At 46.9% G+C, this 14,947-nt stretch overlaps 1 protein-coding gene across 2 annotated transcripts; it reads right to left on the bottom strand.

The window, feature by feature from the left end:
• Window positions 1-241: 241 nt before the first annotated feature.
• LOC146976800 (nuclear factor 7, brain-like) lies at window positions 242-10,066 on the bottom strand. Of its 2 annotated transcripts, XM_085792568.1 has the most exons (2): window positions 8,738-10,066; window positions 242-653 (listed from the first exon to the last, which is right to left on the bottom strand). In XM_085792568.1, the coding sequence occupies exons 1-2, from the start codon at window positions 9,821-9,823 to the stop codon at window positions 345-347; spliced, it is 1,395 nt and encodes a 464-aa protein (XP_085648694.1). In that variant the 5' UTR covers window positions 9,824-10,066; the 3' UTR covers window positions 242-344. The 2 variants fall into 2 exon arrangements, with proteins under 2 accessions (XP_085648694.1, XP_085648693.1); XM_085792567.1 differs by lacking the exon at window positions 8,738-10,066 and having other exon boundaries at window positions 242-1,959.
• Between the last annotated feature and the right edge of the window lie 4,881 nt (window positions 10,067-14,947).

A 14,947-nucleotide genomic window follows, 5' to 3' on the forward strand; every position in this document is an offset into this window, starting at 1 on the left:
CTGCATTTAGGGCTGCAACTAACGACTATCATTATCGATTAATCTGTTGATTATTTAAACGATTTATCAATTAGTTGTTTGGTCAATAAAATGGTTAAAAAAATGTTGAAAAACATCAATCAGTGTTTCTCAAACCACCAGACAACGTCCTCAAATGTTTTGTTTTGTCACAAACCAAAGAGAGACTCAGTTTATTGTCATAAAGGAACAAAGAAACCAGAAATATTCACATTTATTGATTATTGTTTGATTAATCACTTTAATTGTTGCAGCTCTAGTTAAATGAACCGACTTTTCCCTTTAAACATTAAACAACATGATAAATATGATCGTCCTCTTTATCTCTAACTGCTCTGCTCCACTGTCACTGACACCTTCACTGGTAACAGCTTCACTGGGAGGTTGTTAACAATCTGAATGTATGGAAACATCTTCTGAGTGAAAGTGTGTGTGAAGGTGTGTATGTGTGTGTTAGTATCAGGATCAGAGAACGACAGTTTTCCTCCGTTGAAGTCCAGATTCACTCTGATCCTCTGGAACTTCTTCTGCTCTGGGAGATCAATGTCTGGAACTGATGGTGACTTTGCTACGTATTTATCTCCAGTAAACCATAACATCCATGTTCCAGACCACATGTTGTCTCCCTTCCTCTGCTCAGACTCTGGTAACACACCCAGTGTCCACCATGTATTGTCTCCAACCTCGACATCCCAGCTGTGAGTCCCTGAGTTAAAACCCTCAGAGCCCAGGACAGAGTAGATGTAATCAATCCTCTCTGGATTGTCAGGAAGCTGCTGTTTTTCTCCTTCTCGTCTCCCACTGGTCAGATCTTCAGACAGGATGAGTCCTGGATGAGCAGTGTTTGGGTCCAGAACCACAGGACTGTAGGAGACCATGTCCTTCATCTTGTTCCAGATGTTGAAGGTCAGGTTGCCCAGGTGTTTGGCCTGGTCTATCAGAGCTCCTGAGTCCAGCTGTGGATCCTCCAGCAGGGGGCGCTGCTGGACTCTTTCCACTGCAGCCTTGTAGTTGAGCAGGAATGAGACGTCTTCAGCTCTCAGCTCGTCCTCTGTGGCTCTGACTGTGTGTGAAAGAGCTGCTATCTCTCTGCTCAGAGCCTCCATCTTCTCCTTCATCCTCTGACTCTTCTGCTCCTCTTCCTCCCTCAGTGCAGCCATCCTGGCCTCCTCTTCCTCTTCTAGAAACTGGTGAAGCTTCTTAAACTGGTCCTTAATCTGCCTCTCCGTGTGTCGGGCCTGGACCTTAATGTGTTCTGCTGTTTGATCAAACTTCACCTGAACTTCTTCAAAACCCTTTAACTTCTTCTTTAAAGGCTTCAGAGTTTCCTCAAGTTCCTTCTTGAGTTGTGAAGCAGCTTCATCGATGGATCTTATTCTGTGGTCGGTGTGTTTTTCTGAATCTCTGCAGACGAGACACACTGGCTGCTGATGGTCCAGACAGAAGAGTCTGAGTTTCTCAGAGTGCAGACTGCAGAGAGCCTCTGAAGATCTCTGCTCTCTCTGCTGTAAGAAGCTCTCACACAGGTTCTTCAACGCCAGACTAAGAGGTGGATAATTCATTGAAGATCTTCTCTTACAAACTGGACACAGTGGATCTTGTTTCTCTCTCCACCGGCTCTTCAGACAGTCTTTACAGAAGCCGTGGCGGCAGGACAGAACAACAGGATCTCTGAAGACCTCCTTACAGACCGGACAGCAGAGATCCTCCTCTAATCTGGAAGCCATTTAGTCTGTGAGTGAAGCTGAAAACACAGCAGACAGGAAGTAGAGTCAGTCATGGCTCCCCTCCCTCCTCTACTGACTTGACTGAAGTTTACTGTGACTCTGAGTCCAGGTTTTAGTCAAACTCACCTTCAGTGTGTGGAGTGTCAGCAGGTTGAAGCAGCAGTGTTGTAGCTGGACTCACTCACAGGAAGTTGTTGGTTTGGTCTGAAGCTGAATCTGATCGTCTCTTCTTCAGTCTGCCGCTCTGGGACTGACAAATACCAATAAAGTTGTTCCTGGGACTTTGTCCTCTGCGTTAATAACTAACCTGGTTTATCTCAGGTGAAGCCAGGTGAGGGGGCGGAGCGTTGTCACACTGAAAGTTAAGTTAAGAGTCTTAAAGGGATATTCCGACGTAAGTTTAAGCCATGGTCCAACGCACTGTGACCCCGAGTTAGACCCCCCCTTGAGAGATGAAGTCTGCTAACCACTAGCTTCTCCAGTTGTAGCAACTTTAGCAGTGACCGCACCATAACAAACAGTGCACTCTATTGATCCACGCACAACCGATCAAAAAGCCACTCATAGCCACAAATAATGCTCAGAACAGCACCAAACGTCATCAACAGTATAAACAGGGTCCCAGCCCATAATACGAGGCATCAAACATCTGTTAGCTTAGCCTGGTTTCTATTGAAAAGAGACCAAAACAACTCACACACTCTCCTCCAGTTATACGCTATGCAGCAACTTTCCACGTCCAGGCACTGACAACACACGTCCGAGTCCGACTGGCAGCACAAACATCTGGTTTCAGCAGCCACTGACAGGCAGTGACCACACTGACCACTTGATTCCGGGGGGCGACCCCCATTCCGAAGGACCGCCATTCCGACGGTCTGCCAGTCCGAAAATTCCTTCCGAGGGGCCGCTGTTCTGAATGTGTTTTATTTTGAAAATTGACCGGATTCTCTCGTAGTTTGACTTCCTGTTCGGCTTGACACGATTGCGCCGCGGGGACAGCCCCCCCCTCCCCCTCCAAATTTTGACCCAGGTGCGAATCTGATCCAGCCGCGGTGCTCCAGCTGAAAAATAAATATCCTTGCTTTGTGCTTTGGTTGGGTTTAAGCAATGTAGAAAGGAGTTGGTTAAGTTTAGTAAAAAGATCAGGTAGAGGCCAAGAAAGTCTCTGCTAATATGCAGCTCCTCCGGGAGTCAAACCTTGATCTCCCACGCCGGAGGCAGATGCTCTAACCACTGTACTACCAAAGCTTTCGCTGCAATGTGTGTACCCAGTGCCTTAAACCTTTTAATGGCGGACTTTTTTCAGGTTCGGAAAGGCACCCCTTTTCCATAAATAATTAAGGGCCGGCATTCCGACACATTAAAGTAAAAGTTCGGAATGGCGGCCCTTCGGAATGGCACTCTGGAACCCTTGATTCCCCCAGGTCCAGCACATAAGCTGTGTCCCAATTCAGGGGCTGCATCCTTCGGAGGGTGGATTTGAAGGCCGATTACGTCACAGCGCTGCGCGAAGGCTGTCCCAATTCGTCTAAATTCGAAGGGTCCTCCAAATGCAGCCTCCAAATGCGTCCTCCTTTCCCCTGCATTCGGAGGATGCATCGCTACTATCCTTCGCGGCCTCCCGTATCCCAAGATGCTTTGCTGCACCGTTGTTGTTATTAGCAACCTAGCCGTTAGCTATCGAACGTAGCAGCTCTGTGCTGTAGCCACGGTAACCCGGCTCTGCGGCCGGCTCAGAGGCGTGGTCGCCCGCTGCTGAGCTCTGCTCTGCTCTGCTCTGCTCTGCTCTGGCTGCACAGGTGAGGAGCAGAGGCAAAGCATCTGAGTGTGACAACTTTTAATAAGAAAGCTATGAAAACACATTACTTGTGCTCTTTATTCTCTATTCACTTAATAGCCTGAAGCCCCCCCCCTGGCTGCTGTTGAATGGTTTGTTTATTAGTATATTAATGATAACTGCCCTTGTTTTGATTCTACTTCTTGAAAAAAAACAAAAAAAAAAAAAGGAGGAGGAGGAGGAGGAGGAGCGGAAGAGCGGTAGAGCTGTTACAAGCGGCACTTTTAAATGTTTAACGTCCGGCCGTTGTTTACGTTCGGCCGTTGTTTACGTTCGGATCAGGAAATGCTCTGAAGGCTAGACCGTCCCATTTACCGACCGTTGATGCAGCCGACGGAGGAGCCTCTGAAGCCGTTTCCTCCGGAGACCGCGTAGGCTGGGTCCTCCGAAGGCTGCAGCCCCTGAATTGGGACACAGCTATAGACTCCACCACCGGGTCTCTCCCTCTTTCACTTTTCTCCTCCATTTCCTTCAGCTTGTCTCCAGTAAACTCGGTCTCAAACTGATAGTTGCGCCGATGGAAATGAAACCAATCGTTGTTGTTGTTGTCAAAAACTCAGCCCTGTTGTCCCTTCTGTGATGTCTGCTTCACTATATGTTACAGTCTCTTCCAGCAACAAACGTCGTCCTGATCTCGCCTGTGACGTCGCGTCTAATCTCGCGCTTGTTTACGTGATTCTCTCCCGCAAATATATAAAGTTAGAAACGCCCAATTCCGTTCATTTCCCTGTGAACACTCGATGATAACTTTTAGAAACTGATAGGCAAGATACATAGGAACTTTGGCTGCATTATATGGAGTAATACACACACATTCATCCTTGAGCTGCGGGACTCTACTTTACTCGGTAATCGCTTGAATGCCAACTGACTACCTGTAACCATGGCAGTAACAGCCAGACATCACAGAAGGGACAATACCGAAAGTGAAAAAGGGAGACCTGCGGTGGAGTCTATGTGCTGGAAATGGGGGAATCAAGTGGTCAGTGTGGTCACTGCCTGTCGGTGGCTGCTGAAACCAGATGTTTGTACTGCCAGTCAGACTCAGACGCGTGTTGTCAGTGCCTGGACTCTATGCTGGACGCAGAAAGTTGCTGCATAAGTATAAGTGGAGGAGAGTGGGTGAGTTGTTTTGGTCTCTTTTCAATAGAAACCAGGCTAAGCTAACAGATGTTTGATGCCTCATGTTATGGGCTGGGACCCTGTTTGTACTGTTGATGACGTTTGGTGCTGTTCTAAGCATTATTTGTGGCTATAGGTGGCTTTTTGATCGGTTGATAGTGGATCCGTATACTGCGCTGTTTGTTATGGTGCGGTCATTGCTAAAGTTGCTACAACTAGTGAAGCTAACTGTTAGCAGACTTCATCTGAGTCCAAGACACCATGACAACAGAAACGCAGCATTTATCAAACTTTAGCAGGATGTGCTTCAGTCACAACTTAAAGGAACTAAATTTATATACGAACTTTTATTCCAGCTCAGTTTGGAGGAACTTGTACTGAAACTACTCCACAACATTTATTGTTGTGTAGCTGCAGGAGACGACAAGACAACATTTTATTATGTTGATGAAAAACAGGAACAAGTGAACATTCAGCTGTTGTGATGAACTGACACGTTAATACATTTTAGATCATTATCTCTCTGAGTCCAGGTTTTAGACAAACTCACCTTCAGTGTGTGGAGTGTCAGCAGGTTGAAGCAGCAGTGTTGTAGCTGGACTCACTCACAGGAAGTTGTTGCTTTGGTCTGAAGCTGAATCCGATCGTCTCTTCTTCAGTCTGCGGCTCTGTGACGAATAAAGTCTAATAAAGTTGTTCCTGGGACTTTGTCCTCTGTGTTAATAACTAACCTGGGTTATCTCAGGTGAAGCCAGGTGAGGGGGCGGAGCTTTGAAAAAATGACTCCATGTTGAACAACTCAGACCAGATTAATTGTAGAATTATTGTAGAAAAAATTTCAGGACAAAAGTGGTTTAATTTCTCCAGAAATGTTTACACATTTCTAAAATCCTAGAAATAGGTTCTAAAATTTCTAAAAAATAAAAAGTAAAAAGGTAATAATTTTCTAGAAACAAGAGGCAAAATTTCTCAAATTTCATTCAAACATCATCCAGGTCAACACTCTCGTGGAAAAATTCATGCAAAGCCGCTGATGCGTGTTGCCTTCAGGGACAGTTTTTCATCAACAGTCTCTGTATTTCCCTCTAAAACAACTCTGTCTGGTAACGTTGTGTTATTATCTCATAGCGTGGTGAATGTGCAGCTCACAACTTGTCCACCAGAGCATTGTGGAGTTGTTGGATTGTGTATTTGATGAGTTTGATGAAGGAAAACCAAGAAATCCCATAATGAGCCTCCGTAGCGTAGCTCTGAGCAGCTCACGGCTCTGCTCCGCCGTTCTAAAAACAGCTTGCACCGACAATTAAAGGTAACGAACCTACTGCTATGACTATAGGGATTATGGCAATGGGCATAATTTGCCAAAATGTTGAACTATCACTTTAAAGTGTAACCCCCCCCCTCCCCCCTCCCCCACTGTTCCTCAGCATCACTCTGCACCTGAAGATCTCCTGCCCCCCCTCCCCCGTCCCTTCCCAGACGAGCCTCCTCCTCCTCCCCCGGGTGACGTCACCGCAGCGCTCCGCCCGCCGCCGCCGCCTCGCCCGCCGCCGCCCCGGGTCCGAATCCAGGTGGAGTCGTCGTCGGACAGCAACGAGTCGGACCTCCACTCCAGACGACGACAACGACAACAACAACAACAACAGCAACACAGGCCCCGCCCCCTCACACCTGAGACACACAGAGACTTGTACAGACATCTGCAGGCTCACTGTGCTGAGACCGTCCTGTAACACACACCTACACACACACACACACACACACACACACACACACACACACACACACACACACACACACCTACACACACACACAGATTTGGTTGAGCTACAAACAGGAAGTGGTTCTGTCTAAGCCCCGCCCCCCTTCCTCCACACCTGAACCTCCACCTGCTCCCTGTAGAAAGAAACAACCAAAAATGTGTTATTGATAATAATAATAATGATAAATAAAATAAAAAGACATGAACCCTCTGTGAACCAGTGTTAGACAGTATTGATCAGTATCGATCGGTGATTCACTATCTGTGTTTTATTGTTTATTTTGTTTTTTTTCTCTTGTGCATTTAAAGGACGGTAGAGAAGAGGGTGATTGACACGACGCTTTGTTGTTGAGCCCTGAAACTGTAATAAAACATTTTAAACTGTTGGAGCCGCCCTTTATTTTACATTTATGACATGAAAACTGATTATTGTGACTGTTTATTAGCCTTTTTCAATATTACCTCAGCAGTTTCTTCAGTTAATTCAACATTGTTTCAACAATTTCTCCAGCAATGGTGTTCAGCTGATTTCAGCATTCACACGCTTTTCCGTTCTTGGAAATGCGTGTGAATGCTGAAATCAGTTTCTAGTTTACCTTTAAGACACAAAACTGATTATTGTGACTGTTTATTATAACATCTTGTACTATGACTGGTTTTAAAATAATCTTTCTGTCCTGATACAGATCAATCAGTCAGAGCTCACAGTATGAACTCATTCTTATAGACATGTTACATACATATTTTATATATGAATTATTATTATTGTGTCATGTGTACACCGTATGCCCAAACATCCCATAAAAACCAACCCTCAGTGTATTTGAACTGGTCTGTAGTGACCTCTACTGGTTAAAAACTAAACTACACTGAGGTCAGGAGTAAAAACTTTTTACCTGTTTATTCTTCACTGATACTTCAGTTTTGATTTTAAATATCTGATATTGAAAGTTTAATGAATTTACATTAACTAGAACTGTAACAATAAATGTAATAACTAATTAAAGGTTTCCATCTAATTAATGTGAATCATGGTAGTATTGATTTTATAAATTAATAAATGGTTAATAGTGTGTAGTTATTATTATAAGGTGTGACCAGATTTACATCTTCTTATTTTTTAAGCAGTTTATTTAGAGCCTTTTTTCAGGTTACAGAACAACAAACAACAAATCAACCCGACCCACCAACCCCTCACAGAAAAAAGGACAATAATAGAAAAGCAGTATATACAGCTCTGGAAAAAATTAAGAGACCACTTGTTTTATTCTATTAACTACTGACAACAATTCTTTAAAAGTAAGTAAAGTATTGTTTATTGGCAGAAAATGCCTTTAAAAATACAGAAGATAAATTCATCTGGAGAAGAAGTAATAAGTAATAAGTAGAATCATTTTTGACTCATCACTCCACACAAAGTCATAATGACGAACGTAATGTGAAAAGCATGAAAAGCCATTAAAAAAAAAAGAAAAAAAAAAAAAGGAAAAGTAATAATGAGACAGCAGGAGGACGGGTGCAGTTTAACAGGTTAAATTTAGTGCTGCAACTTACAATTATTTTCATTATCAATTAATCTGTTGATTATTTAAACAATTGATCGTTTAGTTGTTTGGTCAATAAAATGTTAAAAAATGTTGTAAAACACCAATCAGTGTTTGTCAAACCACCAGACGACGTCCTCAAATGTCTTGCTTTGTCAACAAACCAAAGAGAGACTCATAAAGGAACAAAGAAACCAGAAATAGCTAATATGCAAATTTAGACTTTTTTTTCTTTAAAAAAAACTACTCAAACCAATTATTGGATCATCAAAATGGCTGACGATTAATTTAATAATCAGTTATTGTTTGATTAATTGATTAATTGTTGCAGCTCTAGTTAAATTAACTGACTTTTCCCTTTAAACATTAAACAACATGATAAATATGATCGTCCTCTTTATCTCTAACTGCTCTGCTCCACTGTCACTGACACCTTCACTGGTAACAGCTTCACTGGGAGGTTATCAACAGTGTGAATGTATGGAAACATCTTCTGAGTGAAAGTGTGTGTGAAAGTGTGTATGTGTGTGTTAGTATCAGGATCAGAGAACGACAGTTTTCCTCTGTTCAAGTTCAGATTCACTCTGATCCTCTGGTGTTTCTTCTTCTTCTGCACTGGGAGATCAGTGAATGAAGTTGATGATGGTGACGTTACTTGGTATTTACCTCCATAGAACCATAACACCCATAATCCAGACCACATGTTGTCTCCTTTCCTCTTCACAGACTCTGCTAACACACCCAGCATCCAGTTTGTATTGTCTCCAACCTGGACATCCCAGCTGTGAGTCCCTGAGTTAAAACCCTCAGAGCCCAGGACTGAGGGGTAATAATCAAACCTTTCTGGATTGTCAGGAAGCTGCTGTTCGTCTCCTCCTCTCACACTGGTCAGATCTTCAGACAGGATGAGTTCTGGATGAGCAGTGTTTGGGTCCAGAACCACAGGACTGTAGGAGACCATGTCCTTCATCTTGTTCCAGATGTTGAAGGCCAGGTTGCCCAGGTGTTTGGCCTGGTCTATCAGAGCTCCTGAGTCCAGCTGTGGATCCTCCAGCAGGGGGCGCTGCTGGACTCTTTCCACTGCAGCCTTGTAGTTGAGCAGGAATGAGACGTCTTCAGCTCTCAGCTCGTCCTCTGTGGCTCTGACTGTGTGTGAAAGAGCTGCTATCTCTCTGCTCAGAGCCTCCATCTTCTCCTTCATCCTCTGACTCTTCTGCTCCTCTTCCTCCCTCAGTGCAGCCATCCTGGCCTCCTCTTCCTCTTCTAGAAACTGGTGAAGCTTCTTAAACTGATCCTTAATCTGCCTCTCTGTGTGTCGGGCCTGGACCTTAATGTGTTCTGCCGTTTGATCAAACTTCACCTGAACTTCTTCAAAACCCTTTAACTTCTTCTTTAAGGACTCCAGAGTTTCCTCAAGTTCCTTCTTGAGTTGTGAAGCAGCTTCATTGATGGGTCTGATTTTATGGTTGGTGTGTTTTTCTGAATCTCTGCAGACGAGACACACTGGCTGCTGATGGTCCAGACAGAAGAGTTTGAGTTTCTCAGAGTGCAGACTGCAGAGAGCCTCTGAAGATCTCTGCTCTCTCTGCTGTAAGAAGCTCTCACACAGGTTCTTCAACGCCAGACTAAGAGGGGGTTCAAACATTGAAGATCTTCTCTTACAAACTGGACACAGTCGATCTTGTTTCTCCTTCCACCAGCTCTTCAGACAGTCTTTACAGAAGCTGTGGCTGCAGGACAGAACAACAGGATCTCTGAAGACCTCCGTACAGACCGGACAGCAGAGATCCTCCTCTGGTCTGGAAGCCATTTAGTCTGTGAGTGAAGCTGAAAACACAGCAGACAGGAAGTAGAGTCAGTCATGGCTCCCCTCCCTCCTCTACTGACTTGACTGAAGTTTACTGTGACTCTGAGTCCAGGTTTTAGTCAAACTCACCTTCAGTGTGTGGAGTGTCAGCAGGTTGAAGCAGCAGTGTTGTAGCTGGACTCACTCACAGGAAGTTGTTAGTTTGGTCTGAAGCTGAATCTGATCGTCTCTTCTTCAGTCTGAATCTGATCGTCTCTTCTTCAGTCTGCGTCTCTGGGACTGAAGGAACAAACTTTTTCCTGGTTCATCTCAGGTGAGGGGGCGGAGCTTTGCCAAACATGTAAAACAGGTTGATTTTCATTCCAGGCTTTTTGAAGGTGTGGTAAACACAGCAGTTCTGCTCTGATTCCTAATGTAGATAGAATATTGTTTAGTCAGAAACATATCAGAGATGTTGGGTAGAAATATTCAAGGAAAGTAAAAGGACATACCATTTTCAGGACTTGGGCTTAACACTCACCCTAATTCTCTATCGTATGAGAATATCTCTCCACCACATATAGAATATATGTTATGGGATTTACTGACATTCTAGCAGCTGACGTGAAAACTTCTTTAAGACACACCACGCCTACCGTGGCTTCCCCTGCGCCCTATAAATGGACCCAGCTGTGCAGGGATCAGCGGATTCTATGACATACACAAAAACAAACAAGAGGCAAAGAATAACAAACTTTTCCACCATAAACTTTTCCAGGTCTCTTGACGGTGACGTCACCGCTATGACGAGCCGGGAGAGTCCATTGTGCCTGGGCTGTGGGGGGGGAAGATCCCCATAGATGTTTCCCATGACTTGTGTGTTTATTGCTTGGGGGGAGCATGCATGGGCAGCACAGGAGGATCCTGCTGCATGTATGAGTTGCTTTTGCATCTCAGCAAGGCAAAGGGAAGCACATTGACGATTGTTTCAAAGACAGGGCACAACAACGGAGACCCCTAGTGTAGGCCTCCAGGCTACCGAGCGGTTCAAGCGGTTCAAGCCTGCGGCTGCAGAAATGGGGCAGGCTGGCATGGTTTCCGCTCCAGGCCCCTTTACTGTGTGCACAGTGGGGGGTGTGCGGTCTGTGTCCAGGGCTGGCCCAGCCGAGGTGGTGCATTCGCCCCCAGGGCCCTCATATGAGGAATGCCCCACATTCTCCTTGATAGATGTGGAGGGGGATGACGAGGATGCAAGTGTTTCTCTGTTTCCTTCAGAAGAGGAGGATGTGTTTGCTCTGGACCAGCAAGAGGTCGACTCGGCTCTTGTGGGCTGCCACCCTCTGTGGACGCAGCTTTGTCAGCTCTGGTGGCTCCCTCAAAGTCAGTTCTGGGAAAAGGGAAGAGCCGCAGCAAAAACTGCAGTGTGATGGATGGTTTGCTGGAGAGGATGCATGGGGCTATGGCAGTTCAGAGGAAACTGGCCAACACGGCGGGCATATTGTCCCTGTATCAGCGGCACTTAGTCCAGCAGCTTTCAGAGGAGTGTGGGGGGCAGCTGGTAGAGGAACTGCAGCAGGCAAGGCAAGGCAAGGCAAGGCAATTTTATTTGTATAGCCCGTTTTTACAAACAGTTTGTCTCAAAGGGCTTTACATGGCATCGTAACAACATCCTCTGTCCTTAGACCCTCACATCGACTGAGGAAAAACTCCATGGAAACCCTTTTAACAGGGAAAAATCGGAGAAACCTCAGGGTGAGCAACAGAGGAGGGATCCCTCACCCAGGACGGACAGACGTGCAATAGATGTTGTTACAGACAACAGGTCTCCTCACTTCTCCCCAAGCTTGTGAGAGAGCAAGGGGAGGCAGCTGGCAAGGCCCTTCAGGTCTCTGGCAAGCACGTCCAACAACAGCAACAAGCCAGTCAGGCCCAGCCAGATCTGAGGGTCTGGCTGGATGCAGCGCGGCGCAGCCGGAAAGGACAGAGAGGGCGCGGGGGCAAAGCACCCCAGGGCCCCAACTCCCTGTCCTGACGCCAATTTTCACCCTGTCGGCCCAAACCCTCAGGGGCCTCATGCAGAAGCATGGGAGTCCCTGGGGGTGGACCCCTGGGTCGTTTCAACAATGACTCAGGGGTATCTTCTTCAGTTTTTGAGCACCCCCCCTGTGACTTCGGTACCTGCTTTTACCATGGTTGCAGATCACCAGCGCAGACAGATCTTGCGCTCAGAAGTGTCCACTCTCCTGGCCAAGAGGGCCATCAGAGAAGTGGGGCACAACAGGTGGACGGGGTTTTATTCACGTTATTTTCTGATCCCAAAACGCCCCTCAGGGGCCTGAACAAGTTTCTTCGACCCCTGAAGTGCAAGATGTTGTCCATTCCACGGGTGAAGCAGGCGGTTCTTGTGGGAGACTGGTTCGCAACAGTCGACCTCAATGATGCATATTTCCAAATTCCAATCTGGGAGGGCCACAGAAGATTCCTCAGGTTTGCCTTCGAAGGCAAAATCTTTGAATTCTGTGTCCTCCCCTTTGGGATATCGCTGGCTCCCCACACCTTTACCAGGTGCGTGGATGCGACCTTTGGGCCTCTGCGGGTGCAGGGCCTCAGGATATTGAATTACCTGGACGATTGGCTCATATGCGCTCAGACAGAGGAGCAGTGTCGCCGTCATGTCCAGATGTTGTTGGTGCACATCCAGTACCTGGGTCTGCGCCTCAACGAAAAGAAATGCAGTTTGCAACCATCTCAGGCCACCCAGTTCCTGGGTATGTGGCTGGATACCAGGACTGGGTTGGTCACGTTGACTCAGGCCAGACAGGATTCCCTCAAGGATTGTCTGGAGAAGTTTCACCTGGGGGCCGGGGTCACATGGAAGCTGTGTCTACACCTTCTAGGTCTCATGGCCGCTGCTGTACAGGCGGTGCTGCTAGCTCTCCTGCACATGCGGCCTGTACAGAGGTACCTGTACGGCTTGGGGTTCTGCCCACAGAGGCATCTGCGGGCGTCGGTGCTCATTACCGGGAAGCTGTGCACAGCTCTCAGGTGGTGGAAGGTCCCAGAGAACTTGGCGAGAGGCAGCAGGCTGGGCCCAGTGCTGCGCCGCCAGGTGGTCTCGGTGGATGCATCCCTCGATGGGTGGGGTGCTATCCACGAAGGCAGGGGGACCAGTGGGCGTTGGGGAGCCCTATGGCAGGGCCACCATATCAACGCCTTGGAGCTGAGGGCAATCCACCTGGTCCTGGTGCATTTCCTGCCAGTACTGCAGGGCTGCCACGTGCTTATAAGAACCGACAGCACCACAGCAGCTGCATACGTCAACAGGCAGGGAGGCATGGGCTCTCTACACCTGTGCAGGATAGCACACAGACTGTGGACATGGGCATTCCGTCATAGTCACTCTCACTCACACACACATCACACAGCCAGATCGCTCTGCACACAGTTTATGAACTTGATTAGTTTCAACAAGTCGGTCGGGTTTTACCGTTATGCCCGTTTATCACCAATAAACACAGTAGATGAGGGTGAGTGACTGAGCTGAGGCGGGTGGGGCAGCGGCGTGGAGCGGTGAGGGACTCTGACTGCAGCGGGGACTATCATGTCTCTGCTCCATGACACTGTGAGACAGACCGCCGGTGAGCCTGTGGGACGGGTCCCGCTAATCGTTGAAAACACCAGTGATACGTCTCCAAACCAGAAACGTCTGGAACAACATCGGAAAAAGTCGCTCTTGACAAGAAAAAAAAAAAAAAGGACCGGACCTGCCGTGCCGTGTAAAAAAAAAAAACTGACAGCGAGTGCGTGTCATGACTTCCTGTATCTGGCCCTTCAAAATAAAAGCCCTATAGCCTTTCATATACAGTTCGGTCATATTGATTTTGACTTACTTTTGCCAAGACAGGGCTCCAAATGTTTGTTGTTTTTTTCCTGCGACCAATCGACCAATGAGATTTTGGTCTGCTAATGTTTAGTCTTAGTATTCAGTTTCTGAATGATGAAGACACAAGCCAATGTTTGGTAATGCCACTACGTCATTATTTTTAATTAGTCACGGTAATACCGTATACCGTGGTAAAATGTGGAGGAAGTTTGACGGTATCAAAATTTGGATACCGCCCAAGCCTAGTGGCAATAATATAGAATACAATGTGGCTCTACAAAAATTGTCAAAAATGGTCTAAATTGCCGGTACACTTGACTAAAACTTTGGAAAGGAGCGCAGCACTCAATGAGTTAAAATAATGTTTCTGAACTCATTGAAGTGGTAGAAATGTACCTGTAACTTTCCTGTGCGGGAACACCGTCCTGGTACCGCAGCTCCGCTGAGCTCCACAGTCTGAGCTCCAGCCCAGGCTCCCTGCTTCTCTCACCCACAAACCAGCCCTGTGCTGGGCTGCATGGTGACCAGCTGCCCCCCCCCTCCCTCCCTCCTGGAGCTTTCCTACGCACCGCTACCGACGGCAACGATGACGGCGGTCCGACAGCAGCGGGACCGGCGGCGGGTTAACCCGCCGCCACCGGACACGGCAACAGGACCGCCCGCAGCGGCAGCGACACGGTAACGGGGGTCGGGACCGACCGCGGCGCGGCGAGAACGATGTTGTTTAGCATATTTTCAGAGTGTTTTCCATTAGTAAGTAACTTTAACACGACAGGCTTTGTCATAGTGTGCAGTGTTGTGCAGAGTGAGAGTAGTGTGGCGCTGACTTTCCGTATGGAGGAATAAGCCAGGCTCACTCACAGAAGCATATTCGCTGCACTAACATGTGAACTGCGGCTTGATTTGTGAATTTGTGACAAATCTGCGGACGGAAGTGCAGCACAGCTGTTGTTCGGTACGGTAACCAGTTAAATCAGACACCAGTTGGGCCATAACACTGGTATTTTTGAAGCAGCAGGGAGCAGTGTTTGTTTTTCTGCCTTGTCCTAAGCCAGCGGACAGCGGGGAAGTGGATTGTTTTGACCGCCAGGGGGGCGTATCAATTGGTGCAGAGGCAGTTTGAAAGACAGCCTTCATCCCGCCCCCTGGATTGAGCCGAGGTCTACCGGTCGTTGCCAGACTATACATGTTAATATAGTCTGGCTTGTCAGGCTAGGAAAGCTGGTCAAATTAAAAAAATAAAAGTTTAAAAGTGGTAGAATTTC

This window comes from Trachurus japonicus, chromosome 12 (assembly GCF_045865225.1).
Source record: "Trachurus japonicus isolate A0001 chromosome 12, Traja_1.0".
Lineage (NCBI taxonomy): Eukaryota > Metazoa > Chordata > Actinopteri > Carangiformes > Carangidae > Trachurus > Trachurus japonicus.

What these genes read in the sequence shown, in the direction of transcription:
- LOC146976800 (XM_085792567.1), bottom strand. Translation starts at nt 1,745, where the DNA reads ATGGCTTCCAGATTAGAGGAGGATCTCTGCTGTCCGGTCTGTAAGGAG.